The 16,071-nt window shown below is 41.4% G+C and overlaps 1 protein-coding gene across 1 annotated transcript in view; it reads right to left on the bottom strand.

Moving 5' to 3' along the window:
- GALNT8 (polypeptide N-acetylgalactosaminyltransferase 8) overlaps positions 1–16,071 on the bottom strand; it is a 38,048-nt gene that overhangs the window by 14,835 nt on the left and 7,142 nt on the right. The window contains exons 3-4 of the mRNA XM_061123934.1: positions 14,228–14,525; positions 2,930–3,096 (exon numbers count right to left, since the gene is read on the bottom strand). Of these exons, the coding sequence (XP_060979917.1) occupies positions 2,930–3,096; positions 14,228–14,525 (465 nt within the window). The remainder of the gene's footprint in view (positions 1–2,929; positions 3,097–14,227; positions 14,526–16,071) is intronic.

The following is a 16,071-nucleotide window of genomic DNA, read 5'->3' as shown; positions in this document are numbered from 1 at the left end:
ACATGCACTGCAATGTTCATTGCAGCACTATTTACAATAGCCAGGACTTGGAAGAGACCTAAACGTCCATCAACAAGAATGGATAAAGAAATGTGGTACATATATACAATGGAATATTACTCAGTCATAAAAAAAGAATGAAGTTGTGTCATTTGCAGAGACATGGATGGATCTAAAGAATGTTACACAGAGTGAAGTAAGTCAGAAATAGAAAAATAAATATCATATTAACACATAATGCAGAATCTAGAAAAATTATATAGATGATCTTATTTACAAAATAGAAATAGAGACACAGATGTAGAGAAGAAACATGGACACCAAGGAAAGAAAGTGCGGGTGAGATGAACTGGGAGATTGGGATTGACATATATACACTATGACACTATGTATAAAATAGATAATTAATGAGAACCTTGGGTTTCCCTGGTGGCTCAGACAGTAAAGAATTTGCCTACAATGCAGGAGATATGAGTTCAACCCCTGGGTTAGGGAATTCAGTGCTCTGCGGTGATCTAAATGGGAAAAAAATCCAAAAAGGAGGGGATATAGCTCATTCACTTTCCTGTACAGTAGGAACCAATAAAACATTGTATACACCAATAAAAGTTTTTAAAAAATGAATGGGACATGCCTGACCTAACTAAGGTAGGGTTGCTGATGGACAGACATTGCAGATACAGCCTGGAACATCATCTCCACAGCTAACCTCTCAAGATTTTCTGGAGAGCACATAAACAACTGAAATTGTTTCATTTTCTTTTAGATATTCCTACTTGACTTTCTCAGGCTCAACTGGGATGGAGTGCCCAGATGAATCTGTTTTTTCAGCTTCTATCTAATAAGTTTATCCCCAAAATAAAGAAGGCTGGGTGCCAAAGAATTAATGCTTTTGAACTGTGATGATGGAGAAGACTCTTGAGAGTCCCTTGGACTGCAAGGATGTCAAACCAGTCAACCCTAAAGGAAATCAGTCCCAAATATTCACTGGAGGGACTGTTGCTGAGGCTGAAGCTCCAATATTTTGGCCACCTGATGCGAAGAACTAACTCATTGGAAAAGACTCTGATGCTGAGAAAGATTGCACACAGGAAGAGAAGGGGATGACAAATGATGAGATGGTTGGATGGCATCACCAACCCAATGGACTTGAATTTGAGCAAGCTCCAGGAGATGGTGATGGACAGGGAAGCCTGGTGTGCTGCAATCCATGGTGTCACAAAGAGTCAAACACAACTGAATGATTGAACAACAATCTCCAAAATAATGCAAACAAGATTTGCTATTCCACATTGTTCACAGTTTCTTCTTCTCTCTCTCCTCTGTTTTAAAAAATATGTCTATGCATTCCTATCATTTTTGAAAAACTTGGATTAAATCTGTTGACCCTTGAAATATTTGACTTGATGCAAATGAAGCTTCATATCTAGGTGCGGGGACAAAGGAAGTGGGTACACCTATCATGTCAATGTGTAGTATTTCAATCTTACTACTATTGATGGTGAAGACAAGGAGAGTTACTCTAGCTAACATTTACTATGGACAAGCCCTTGCCTGAGGACTCTAAATGTGTTAATTCCCAAACAGCCCTGTGAGGAAGCACTATTATTTTACAGATGGCGACACTGGAGACATGAAGTAACTGAGGGACTCACCACCACCTAAAGTCACATGAGTAGTAAGCTTCTCCTGTGGCTGACATGGTAGAGACTTCTGATTATTTTCCTGAATTTAACACACACAAAAAAGGTTTTAATACAATACACAATTCAGTGCAGGCTCAAACTGGCTGCTGTTTCCATGGTTACTAAGAGAGAAGGTGATTGCTGCCCCAATGACAAGAGTCAAAGAATGACCAACAGTTCCCTCTGCCATTCCCTCCCAAGCAAATTATCTCCGTGGAAGACACAAACGGGTTCCTGACCCAAGTGAGCAGGATGTGTTATACATAGGGTCTGGAACAGCCTAGAACTTTCTTTGCCTTCAAATAGTTAACGAACATAAGGTATTTAGAATAAATGGTGTTTACTGCTATCACTACCTCTTTAATTCTCACTCTACTCCAGGAGATCATGATTATTCTCAACATCCGTGCTTTGCAGATGAAGAAACTAGTGGAGAAGTAAGTCACTCAAGGGTTAGAGCTTGTAAGGGTGGAACTGAGATTCCGTAAAGTGAAGACTCAAGTGCACTGCCTTCTACTTCTCCCTGTATCATCTCAGTGGGGACTGAACCAGGTTGGGGGAGAGGGCAGGGCCTGAGCAAGAGACCCAGCCACTATGGAGAGTCTCAGCACCCAGAGCTCCCTTCTCTCCAGGCTTAAATACCCAGGAAGATTGGGGTTTCCTCTTAGGGGATGATTCTGAATCTCTCCCTGGTATCTGGGGTTTTCCTTTGGACCCGCCTCTCTCCCTGCCGTCTCCCTCATGGTGCATGGGCCCGACTGACTGCATATTGACCACGTGATTGGAGCACACTGTGTGACCTCTCTGTCTTTGTTTCTTCTTCTGTGTGACCAAGAGGATCATCCCCTATCTCAACTATGGGAAGATTAATGTGCCCCACACAGTCAATAAACAGTCCTTCTCTTTTCCCTCCATGAGAAACCCAACTTCCTGTCTTCATGCGTGTGTGTGTGTGTGTGTGTGCATGCTCAGTAGTGTCTGACTCTTTGCAACCCTCTGGACTGTTGTCCCCCAGGCTCCTCTGTCCATGGGATTCTCCAGGCAAGAATACTGGAGTGGGTTGCCATGCCCTCCTCCAGGGGAACTTCCTGACTCAGGGATCGAACCTGCATCTCCTGTGTCTCCTGCATTGGCAGGCAGATTCTTTAGCACAGTGCCACCTGGGAAGCTAAGCTAAAACCCCTTTATCCTAGCACAATCCATACACAGTCATTTTTATACTATTCCTTGATCAAGTTGCTCACCATATGAGCTAAAATCATCCACTAAGATGATCTCTTTCAACAATTGAGGGGGGGTCCGCTGGATGATGCTGGTGATGGCTCGCTGGATGACAGACAGAGCTTCATCCATGAATATGAGGATGACGCTGAGAGATGGGAGCTGTGAAGGATACTGCTTCCAATGACACCTGTAAGAGACCTTTTATAATAACCATATCACTCTTTTAATTACTTAAACATTGTTCTCTAAGTCCCCCTTCACTACACAGGATGTTATAATAATTCAATCAGTTCACCAACTCTCAAACTCATTAGGAAGGGAAACTGTCTGTTGCTTATCACAGTAGAAAGATTTTCATTTGTTTGTCCAAAGTTCTCCTGTTGTGAGAACTTCACACAACTTCATTTCTTTTTGATTAATCATCAGTAGACATTTCCCCTTGAACAGTCAACCTGCCCCACAAAGAATTCCCATTCCTTCCCCTGCCCCAAAGTAGCTTCTTTGCCAGAAGTCCTCTTTCTGCCTCCCTTTCCCCATGTTCTCAGACCTTCCATCATTTGGACACATCCCTCAACTTCATGACTATAGAGAGGTGGCAAACTGTCCAAAGAAGTGTGCTTGACACATGTTTTAAATGTCACAGCTTACATTTAGTAAATGCTTACCATATGCGAGGCACTTGCTTACTCTTTTTTTTTTTTTTAACATCCTCATCAAGATATATTTTACACATAAGAAAAGTCACCCATTTAAAACTGCACATTTCATTGTTTTTAATAATATTCACAGAGTTAGGCAACCATCACCACCATCTAATTTTAGGACAGTTTCATCACACTAGAAAGAAACCCCATACCCATTAGCAGTATTTCTTCATTTCTCCCCAATCCCATTCCCCCTCAGCCATAGGCAATTATTAACCTACTTTTTATCTCTATAGAATTGCCCATTCTGGACTTTCTTTATAAATGGAAACATACAATATGTGGTCTTATGTGTTCGCACAGCATAATGTTTTCAAAGTTCATCAATGTTGTGCCATATGTCAGCACTTCATTTCTTTCTATTGCCAAATAATATTGCATTGCATGGATATGTCACATATTTATCTGTTCATCCAATATTGGACATTTAGGATGCTTCTACTTTTTGGCTGTTATAAACACCACTATGAAAATTCTTGAATGAGTATGTTGGCATGTTTTCATTTTACTTATACACACATCTCATCCTAGGTGAAGATTCTTGGAGAAGGATCCTCTTGAGAGTCCCTTGGACTGCAAAGGGATCAAATAAGTCAATTCTAAAGGAAGTCAACCCTTAATATTCATTGGAAGGACTGATGCTGAAGCTGAAGCTCCCAATACTTTGGCCACCTGATATGAAGAGCTGACTCATTAGAGAAGACCCTGATGATGTTGGGAAAGACTGAAGGCAGGAGGAGAAGGGGACAACAGAGGATGAGATGGTTTGATGGCATCACTGACTCAATGGACAAGTTTGAGCAAGCTCCAGGAGTCGGTGAAGGACAGGGAAGCCTGGCAAGCTGCAGTCTATGCGGTCGCAAAGAGTCGGACAAGACTGAGTGACTGAACTGAACTGAACTGAAGACTGAAATTGTTAAGTCATGTGGTAACTCTATATTTAACAATGTGATGAACTGCTATACTGTTTTCTAAAGTGGCTGCATCATTTTACATTCCCACCAATAATAAATGATGGCTTTAATTTTTCTCCATGTTCTGGACAATATTTGCATTATCTGTCACTGGGATGATAGCCTTCCAGGAGTATGAAGTATTGTCTTACCCTTGCTTTGATTTCCATTTCCCTAATAACCAACGGTGTGAACATAACTAATGGGGTGAACTCAGACGTGACTCATTGACTAGCACTTTCAGTTTTCACTTCATGGCTGATTCACTTTGCCTAGAGCAGAAGCTAACACAACATCGTAAAGCAACTATTCCAATAAAATAAGTTTTTTTTAAAAGAATCAGAACACATTTCCTCTGATTACAGAACTGTCAAAAAAAAAAATTCTCAGAAGGCAAAAAGGAACATTATAAGGCTTTGAGAAATCAGAAAACAGAACATAAAAGTAAAACATAAATAAACACAAGTTGGAAAAAAATTAAAATGGGGAATTGCACAGCTAAGCTTTTCTCCCCAAATCAGTTCCTCCTTTTTCTTGCCACTCCAACATTGATGAAATGCAGAGTAATCGAGATTGACTCTGGAGACACATCAAGGGACTCCAAAAGGCCATGCAGGGAATTTCAAGTAACACTGAAAAGCCATACAGAAGTCTGCAAGAAGGATCTCTCCTTTCTCCTTGTTTCCCAGCACCTGACTGGCATGCATGGACCAGTTCTGTCCAGTAGAATTTCCTACAGTGATACAGATGTTCTGTACATGCTGTCCATTGTGATCTACACTAGCCACGTATGGCTAGTAAGCATTATAACAAGGCTATGTAAACTAAAAAAAAAAAAAAAAACTGCTTTTTAATTTAATCCAATTTTAATTAATTTAAATAGCCATATGTGACTGATGCTACCATATTGGATAGTGCAGTAAAATATACTAAAAAATATTTATTGGTTGGTTAATAGCTGGAGGAATTAATCTTTAGCAAATACTTCCAGTATAGAATTACAATTGCTCCCTCACCATTAGTGGGCTTCCCAGGGGGCTCAGTGGTAAAGAATCCACCAGCCAAGCAGGAGAGGCAGCAGATGTGGGTTTAATCCCTCGGTCAGAAAGATCCCCTGGAGGAGGAAATGATAACCCACTCCAGTATTCTTGCCTGGAGAATCCCATGGACAGAGGGGCCTGGCAGGCTGCAGTCCACGGGGTCACAGAGAGGCAGACACAACTGCACACCCACATGCACTCACTCACCCTTAGCAACAGGAGGGTACAAAGGGAGAAATATATAAGGTGAGTAATTTCTAGATGTTAGAGCTATAAGTGTGTGTGAAGTCGCTTAAGTCATGTCTGACTCTTTGCAACCCTATGGACTGTAGCCTGCCAGGCTCCTCTGTCTATGAGATTCTCCAGGAAAGAATACCAGAGTGGGTTGCCATGCCCTTTTCCAGGGGATCTTCCTGACCGAGGTATCGAACCCATGTCTCTTATGTCTCCTGCACTGGCAGGCAGGTTCTTTACCGCTAGCACCACAGCCAGATCCCAGATGTTAGAGCTAGAAAGATAAGTTGTATGCAAATGACAACTTTGCCAGAGTTGTGAAAAGCAAAAAAACTGATATGCACACATGCAACAACTGCCAAACATCTTCTTATTGATACATTGGGGTTTCCTGAGGCAAGTTAGGAGGGCAGCAAGACCAGCTTCCTGGGTGTCTGGCTTGTGCAATCACATAGGTTCCGACACTTGTGAATTAACTCGATTTAATAATTTGCTATCACCATCTTGAAATATTTTTTAGTAATTTTTAAATAACAAGCCCCACGTTTTCATTTTTCACTGGGCCCTGCAAGTTTTGTAACTAACCTGGCCATGGCATTTTTCTGAACTCCCTATTAAAGATTAACTATTGAAGCCCTGCCTTTCCATGTGTTTAACTGTTTGTTGGAACATAATATCTCCTTAGGGCTTCCCAGGTGGCTCAGGGGTATAGAATCTGCCTGCCAATGCATGAGACACAGGAGATATGGGTTTGATCGTAGGTCAGGAAGATCCCCTGGAAGAGGAAATGGCAACCCACTCCAGTATTCTTTCCTGGAGAATGCTATGGACAGAGGAGCTTGGTGGGCTACAGTCCATGGACTTGAAAAGAGTTGGACACAAAAGAAGCACCTGAGCAGGCAGGATCTACTTAAAACTCAATAAAGTTTATTGATTCCCCCAAATGGCCTTTCTCTGGTCTCTGAAAATTAAAGGGAGGATGTGACCACTTGGAGACTGCCAGGGCTGGCATGTTTCTGGTATCAGACAACCATCCAGAAAACTGGGGAAACCAGTAGTGACGGCCACCACTTTGTGCCTTGCTGGTAGGCTGCCTTCTATGGGGTCACACAGAGTCAGACACGACTGAAGTGACTTAGCAGCAACAGCAGTAGCAGACATAGAAGGTCTATCCTCATATTATCTTATAATTTATGTGACGGCTCTGAATCACTAAATTATTTCTTTCTCAGAGAAAGTCCAAGGAGGACTTTCCTGGTGGTCCAGTGGATAGAAATCCATCTGCCAATGCAGGGGACACAGGTTTGATCCCTGATGTGGGAATATTCTATATGCCGCAGAGCAACTAAGCCCATGTGCCACAGCTACTGAGCCGGTGCTCTAGAGCCTGTGCTCCGCAACAAGAGAAGCCATCCAACAAGAAGCCCATGCATTGCAACAAAGAGTAGTCCCAGCTTGTCACAACTAGAGAAAGCCCTCACGCAGCAGTGAGCACCCAGCACAGTCAAAAATAAATAATAAATAAAATAAAATTTAAAAAGTCCAGGGAGTGGTCTTCCTATAGTTCTCAAAGCATGGTGGTTTCCAGGATGCCTTAGTTCTGGAATCCATCCACCAGAGCCACATGGATTTTTTTTTTTTTATGGTCAGCAGGATGGAAGATCACTCATTTGATTTGTAAGCAGCAGACATGACTCATGTTATTCAAGTATAGAAGGGTACGTGAATCAGACATAGTTTGCATCCACACTAATACTTTCTAATAAGCCGTTTCATGACTTAGTCTCTATAGAATTCAACCTTAATGATCCAAAATGCGTCAGTTACCCACTGATCTCAGCATATTATCCACACACCTAAAGACTTAAATGATGAAATTGAGGCAGGTTCCAAGGAAAGTAGGAGAAATGCAGAGATGCACACCCAGACACACCTTAGTCCAAATACCAAAAGCCAAAGATAAAATATTGAAAGCAGTCAGAGAAAAATGACTCACGACATACAAGGAGGTCCTCAACAATATTAAGAGTTGACATCTCAACAAATACAATAAAAATAGAAGGTAGTGGGACAACATACTGAAATTGTCCAAAGAAAAAAGACTATCAACAAAGCATCTTATATCTTTCAAATGTGAAGAGGAAATAAAGGCAAGTAAACATTGAGAGAATTTGCTGGTAGCAGACTACCTTAAAAGAAATACGAATTTCTTTTTTTATACTTGCTTTTTATTATTTAACATTTTTTAACTTTTTATTTTATATTGGAGTATAGTTGATTGACAATGTTGTGATAACTTCAGGTATACAGTAAAGTGATTCAGTTATCTCTTATTTTTCAAATTACTTTCCCATTTAGATTGTTACATAATATTGAGCAGAATTCCCTGTGCTATACAGTAGGTCCTTGCTGGTTACCTATGTTAAATATAGTAGCGTATACATGTTTAGCCCAAACTTCCTAACTACCTCTTCCTCTTTCCTTCCCATCTGGTAACCCTAAGTTCATTCTGTAAGTCTGTGAGTCTTTTTAGGCTAAAAGCAAGTGATCTTGGGCCATAATGCAAATACACACACACACAATCGGGCAAAAACAAAGAGCACCAGTAAAGGTAACTGTGTAATTATAAAAGACAGTGTATTCCTTCTCATAACTAATTTTAAAAGCAATTATATTTTTTAAAGTGTATGTAATTGTATTATTGGGACTATAATATATAGCATTTTGATATACTTGACAAGACAGCACAAAAGAGATGGATGGGAGCAAAACTGTATTGAAGTAAGGAAATCACACCAGATGGTAAATTGAATCTACAGGAATAAGTGCAAAGAATCAGACATGGTAAATAAGATAAATATAACACACTGTAAATTTATACTTCCTCTCCTTTTTTCTCATCTTCTTTAATAGATATAAAATTATGTAATGTAATTATAATAGTATATTTTGGAGTTTGTACCATACAATTTGAAATATGTATAAAAATAATAGAAAAAAGGAGGAAGAGGGAATAGAGCTAAAAATATAATCTTCCTATATCTCACTGAAATAAGTCTAAACAGACTGATAAGTTAAGATGCATGTGACAAGCCCTAGAACAACCATTAAGAAAACAACTATAAAAATATACTGAAAAATTAAATTATTATACTGTTACATTTGAAAATAGCCACTTAATGTAAAAGACAAGCAGTAATGGAGGAACAGAGGGAAAAGATGAGAGGCATTAGAAAACAAAAACAGAATGGCAGAGGTAAACCCAACTATATCAATAAAAACAATGACTGTGGGTGAATTAAGCAATCCAATCAAAAGGTAAATATTGTCCAATTACATTTTTTTTAAAAAGGTCCAACTATATGTTGTCTTTAGGAAACATTTTAGATCAAAAGATACAAGTAGGTTGAAAGTAAAGGATATATCGGCAGACAGCAACCATAAAAAGTTAGAGAGGTTATTCTAAAATCAGACAAAATAGATGGTAAAATTAAAATGTTGCTAGTTATAAAGGGAGAGACTTTGTAACCATAAAAGGATCTAACCATCAGGAAGATATACCAGTTTTAAACATTTATTCCTAGCATCAGAGTACCAAAATACATGAAGCAAACCCTGACAGACTGAAGAGAATAACAGACAATTCGACAATAATCACCGGCTATTTCAATACCCCACTTTCAAAGAAAGTGGAAAGTGTTAGTCGCTCAGTCCTGCCCAACTCTTTTCAAGTCCATAAACTGTAGTCTGCCAGGCTCCTCTGTCCGTGAGATTCTCCAGGCAAGAATACTGTAGTGGGTTGCCACTTGCTTCTCCAGGGGATCTTCCCGACCCAGTGATCGAACCCAGGTCTCCCCCATTGCAGGCAGAATCTTTACTGTCTGAGCCACAAGAGAAGCCCTGAACAAACAACTAAACACAAGATAAACAAGGAAGGCTTTCCTGGTAGTCCAGTGGTTACGAATATGCCTTGCAGTGCAAGGGACACCAGTTCAATCCCTGTTCCGGATTGAACAAGCTCACATGCCTCGGGGCAACCAAGTATGCACCACAACTAGGCAAGACTTAAACAACACTGCAGGCTTCCCTTGTGGCTCAGCTGGTAAAGAACTGGCCTGCAATGCCGGAGACCTGTGTTCGATCCCCGGGTTGGGAAAATCCCCTGGAGAAGGGAAAGGCTACCCACTCCAGTATTCTGGCCTGGAGAAGGAGAAAAGGAAAGATATTCCCATTTGAATGCAGTTCCAAAGAATAGCCAGGAGAGATAAGAAAGCCTTCCTCGGCGATCAATGCAAAGAAATAGAGGAAAACAACAGAATGGGAAAAACTAGAAATCTCTTCAAGAATATTAGAGATACCAAGGGAACATTTCAGGCAAAGATGGGCTCAATAAAGGACAGAAATGGTATGGACCTAACAGAAGCAGAAGATATTAAGAAGAGGTGTTAAGAATACACAAAAGAACTGTACAAAAAAAGATCTTCACGACCCAGATAATCACAATGGTGTGATCACTCACCCAGAGCCAGACATCCTAGAATGTGAAGTCAAGTGGGCCTTAGAAAGCATCACTACAAACAAAGCTAGTGGAGGTGCTGGAATCCCAGTTGAGCTATTTCAAATCCTGAAAGACGATGCTGTGAAAGTGCTGCACTCAATATACCAGCAAATTTGGAAAAGTCAACAGTGGCCACAGGACTGGAAAAGGTCAGTTTTCCTTCCAATCCCTAAGAAAGGCAATCCAAAAGAATGCTCAAACTACTGCACAATTGCACTCATCTCACACACTAGTAAAGTAATGCTCAAAATTCTCCAAGCCTGGCTTCAGCAACACATAAACCATGAACTTTCAGATGTTCAAGCTGGTTTTAGAAAAGGCAGAGGAACCAGAGATCAAATTGTCAATATCTGCTGGATCATCAAAAAAGCAAGAGAGTTCCAGAAAAACATCTACTTCTGCTTTATTGACTATGCCAAAGCCTTTGACTGTGTGGATCACAATAAACTGTGGAAAATTCTGAAAGAATTTTCAGGCCAGACCACCTGACCACCCTCTTGAGAAACCTGTATGCAGGTCAGGGAGCAACAGTTAGAACTGGACATGAAACAACAGACTGGTTCCAGATAGGAAAAGGAGTACGTCAAGGCTGTATATTGTCACCCTGCTTATTTAACTTATATGCAGAATACATCATGAGAAACGCTGGGCTGGAAGAAGCACAAGCTGAAATCAAGCTTGCCGGGAGAAATATCAATAGCCTCAGATATGCAGATGACATCACCCTTATGGCAGAGAGTGAAGAGGAAATAAAAAGCTTCTTGATGAAAGTGAAAGAGGAGAATGAAAAAGTTGGCTTAAAGCTTAACATTCAGAAAACTAAGATCATGGCATCTGGTCCCATCACCTCATGGGAAATAGATGGAGAGACAGTGGAAACAGTGTCCGACTTTATTTTTTTGGGCTCCAAAATCACTGCAGATGGTGACTGCAGCCATGAAATTAAAAGACGCTTACTTCTTGGAAGGAAAGTTATGACCAACCTAGACAGCATGTTAAAAAATAGAGACATTACTTTGCCAACAAAGGTCCATCTGGTCAAGGCTATAGTTTTTCCAGTGGTCATGTATGGATGTGAGAGTTGGACTGTGAAGAAAGCTAAGCGCTGAAAAATTGATGCTTTTGAAGTGTGGAGCTGGAGAAGACTCTTGAGAGTCCCTTGGACTGCAAGGAGATCCAACCAATCCATCCTAAAGGAGATCAGTCCTGGGTGTTCATTGGAAGGACTGATGCTGAAGCTGAAACTCCAGTACTTTGGCCACCTCATGAGAAGAATTGCTTATTGGAAAAGACCCTGATGCTGGGAGGGATTGGGGGCAGGAGAAGAAGGGGATGACAGAGGATGAGATGGCTGGATGGCATCACCAACTCGATGGGCATGAGTTTGAGTAAACTCCGGGGGCTGGTGATGGACAGGGAGGCCTGGCGTGCTGAGATTCATGGGGTCGCAAAGAGTTGGACACGACTGGGCGACTGAACTGAACTGAAACAATGCTTCAAATTAATGAGACCTAGTGGCGTCCATAAGAACAGGCTACACAACAAAAGCAGATTGCTTTTAACTGTACATGCAATATTCTTCACGAGAGGCTGTGTGCTAGAGCATATAATAAGCCTCAATAAATTTTAAAAGACTAAATTCATATGAAGTATGATTCTCTAATCACAGTGAAGTGGCATGAGAGATGAAAACAGAAAGATATTAGAAATTCACAAATAGGTGGAAATCAAAAAACACATTCTTAAATTACCATTGGGCCAAAGAAAAAGATTACATGGAAAATTAGAAAATAGGGAATACTGTAAACAACTATCCACCAACAAATTTAAAACAGGTTAAATTCCTATTAAAAAACACTTGCAACTCAATAATGAAAAGACAAATACCTTCTTAAAAGTAGAAAGTGTCTAAATGGACATTTCTCCATAGAAAATAAACAAATGGCCCACAAACACATGAAAAATGTTCAGCATTATTAGACAACAGGGAAATTTAAATCAAAACTACAGTTGTATACCACTTGGCCTTCCCCAGTGGTTCAGCTGGTAAAGAATCTGCCTGTAATGCAGGATACCTGGGTTTGATCCCTGGATTGGGAAAATCCCCTGGAAAAGGGCAAGGCTACCCACTCCAGTATTCTGGCCTGGAGAATTCCATGGACTATAAAGTCCATGGGGTCGCAAAGAGTCGGACATGACTGAGCGACTTGCACTTTGCACTTTCACACTCACTAGGATGGCTATGATCAAAAAACAAACACAAATCTTGATAAGTATGTTAAAAAAAAATCAAAACTCTCATATGCTGCTAGAGGGAATATAAAATGATGCAGCCACTTTGGAAAACAGTCTGGCAGTTCCTTGGAAGTTTAAATATAGAGTCATCATATGGTCCAACAATTCTACTCCTAGGGTATAACCAAGAAAAATGAAGACATATGTCCACACAAGAACTTGTACATAAATGTTCAAACCATTATTCATAGTAGTCAAAAAGCAGAAATAATCCAAATGTCTGTCAACTGGTAAACAGATAACAAAGAGGTGGTATACAACTGGACAACGAAATCTTATTTTACCATAAAAGGAATGATAGTGACAAATGAAGTAGTGATGAATGTTATAAGCTATAACATGAATGACACTTGAAAACATTATGCTACATACAGAAGACTCCATGTTATATGATTCCATTTATACAAAATGTCCAGAAGAGGCAAGTCCATGGGGACAAAAAGCGGATCAGTGGTTGCCTAAGGATGGGGAAGTTGTAGGCAGACAGGGAGAGCCCATGAGGAGGGGTAGGTTTTCTTTTGAAAGAGGTGAAAATGTTTTAAAATTGATAATGGTGATGAATAAACTAAAAAATCATTAAATCATACACTTTAGTAAATTGTATGGTATGTGAATTTATCTCCAAAAACTGTTATTTTTAAAATTTATTAAGGAGACAGAAAAAACTTACTAAGGAGAGGCAGAATGAGAAAAAAAATAGGAAGGGAAAACAGAAGGAGAGAGGAAAGTTTCTTTAAGTTAAAATTAATAAAACCCTGGTGGTCCAGTGGCTAAGACTGTGCATCTAATGCAGGGGCCCTGGGTTCGATCCCTGGTCAGGGAACTAGTTCCCACATGTTGCAACTAAAGATCCTGAATGCCACAAAGAAAACTCACCTGAGCCAAATAAACAAATATTTTTTAAAATAAAGAAGGGTCCAAGCAGAGAATTTGAGAGAAACATCAGGGAGAACAGTAGCACTGTTAACTTCCTTCAACTTGCCCAAGTTGTTTCTCTCTCTCAGCCTCGGTTTCCTCATCTGTAAAATTATGAGTTTGACCCATCCTATCAGAATTCTCAAGGATCTCTGTTTCTCTGATACCTCTGCTCAGCTCTGAGGGGCTGTAAACACTTAAATCTGTCAGTTATCTTTTCAGAGCTGCCATTATAAAATGAACTAAAGTTGAGAATTCTGCTCTGTTAGTCTTCCGGAACTTTCTACCCCCTGACCCACTTCCTCACGAATTTCTCACTTTCCCACACTTCTTTTCAACCCTTGACTTCTGCTACTCTCAAAATGTTAGTCATTCAGTTGTATTCAACTCTTTGCAACCCCATGGACAGTAACCCGCCAGTCTTCTCTGTCCATGGAATTCTCCAGACAAGAATACTGGAGTGGATAGCCATCCCCTTTACCAGGGGATCTTCCCAAGCCATGGATCGAACCTGGGTCTCCTGCATTGCAGGCAGATTCTTTACCATCTAAGCCACCTCCCAAAGCTTGTCTTCAGACGACACTGAGGTCCCTAGAAAGCCTGCCTTGGTCCGTCTTACCTGGAATCTCGAGTGTCTGGGAGGGTACGATCCAGGGGCAACCGGTCACTGAGGTACACGTTATAGCCAAATTTCTGGAAGAGGTCCTCAGCCTCTTTCTGCTGAGCCTCAGAAAGGTCCCTACCCCACTTCCTGAAAAGTTCTGAGTCTGGGAAGAGAACCTTGTGGGGATTTTCCTTGAAGAAGCCACCCTCCTTGGCATGAGCTGTATCTGGAAAAGGATGCTTTTCATCTTTCACCATTGCCAGCCTGCCAACCCCATCTTCTGATTGTTTCGTAGCCAGCTTCATAGTTTGTTCTGCAAACGAAGGGCAGGGGAGAAAACATCTCAGCCAGTTGTTAGCTACCGGGGCGTTACTTTCTCATCCACATTTCCTTGAAATGTTTTTCTCCCCAGACTTTTAGCAGGGTGCAAAAGAACAAGTGTGCAAGGAGTTGCAGATATTGGCAAGAGAAGACCTGGAGAGATGGTATTGTTATGGAGAGGCTGAATGAGCTTGCTCCAGGGTCCTGAGGTTGTGGTCAGGGCTAGATAGTATGTGTTTGTCATTTTCGAGGGGAGCAGTTCGGGAGGATGACAAAGCCCAGAGCACACTGTGAAAGAGTGAGGCAGGAGCCTTTACAGAGGGCTAGCCGAGCGATTGGATCAGTTAATCACAGGACGCTGCAGGGACCCGGGTGACAGCAGGACTCGGGGCAGAGATGAAGACTGTGAATGGATGGCCGTGGTATGGCCTGTGAGGAGGGAGAGAGTGTGTCGAGATTGGCAGGAAAGTGTCGGCTGAGGAAAGAGGACAGTCAGGCTTTCGTGATAAGCAACGGGCTGTTACAATAGTCTTCTGACTCCTTCCTTCAGTGGAACCAAAAGGACGTTTGGGATCACCCGAGATGGTGGAATACAAAGAGCCCGAGATCACCCTCTCTCTCTCAAGCACACCAATATCAATACCATCCACAGAGCAACCATGGGTGACAAAGGCCAGAAAAGATCTTCCACAACGAAAGGCATCAAGAAACTGGAGGGATCTCCCTGGTGGTCCAGGGGGCCTGGACCTGTGGTCAGGAAACTAGATCCCACGTGCTGCAACTAAGACCCAGTGCAGCCAAAGAAAAATTGGAGACTCCCAAACTGGAGAATGATTATAATGCAGAGGTTCTCCTCCAGGAGTGAGAGTTCTGAGCTGCATGTAGGAGTCCCCAGCCTGGGGGTCCCGCACCAGGAAAATGAGCCCTCACAGCATTTGGCTTTGAAGACCAGAAAGGCTTAATTTAGAAGTCCCAAGGAGCTGGGAGAAATAGATTTCACTTTTAAAGGGCACACACACAAAACCTCAGGCACACCAGGACCCAAAGCAAAAGCAGTCATTTCATAGAAGCCTGGGCAGACCTACCTACCTGTTGGTCTTAGAGAGTTTCCTGGGGGTGGGGGTTGGGGTGCTGTCACTCTGGGGACAGAGACACTGGCAGGAGCCATACTTGGGGACTTTCAATTGAATGAAAGCTAGAGTTGACTGATTAGTATTTTCCAAGTCCAACATTGACTATGACACTCCTCAGCATTCAACCCCAAAATGGTAATCATGGTGATAGCAACAGAGTAAAGGGACCAAGTAGGTGATTAAATAGTTATCCCACTAGTGAGGTGTAAGTAGAAAAAAATATGGGAGACCTCTGTAAGTTAACCGTCACTTTAAGAAAGCAGGTTTGCTTAACCACAGAAGCAAGCAGGCTTCCTTAGCCACAAAACCATGCAATAGAAACACGAGACATGCCCCCAAACAATAAAACAATGGTGGCATGAGCCCCACATCCTGCCCAGTGAGTTCAACAAGTTAATGATCCTT

This window comes from Dama dama, chromosome 22 (assembly GCF_033118175.1).
Source record: "Dama dama isolate Ldn47 chromosome 22, ASM3311817v1, whole genome shotgun sequence".
Taxonomy (NCBI): domain Eukaryota; kingdom Metazoa; phylum Chordata; class Mammalia; order Artiodactyla; family Cervidae; genus Dama; species Dama dama.
This window is presented reverse-complemented; position numbering and strand designations above follow the sequence as displayed.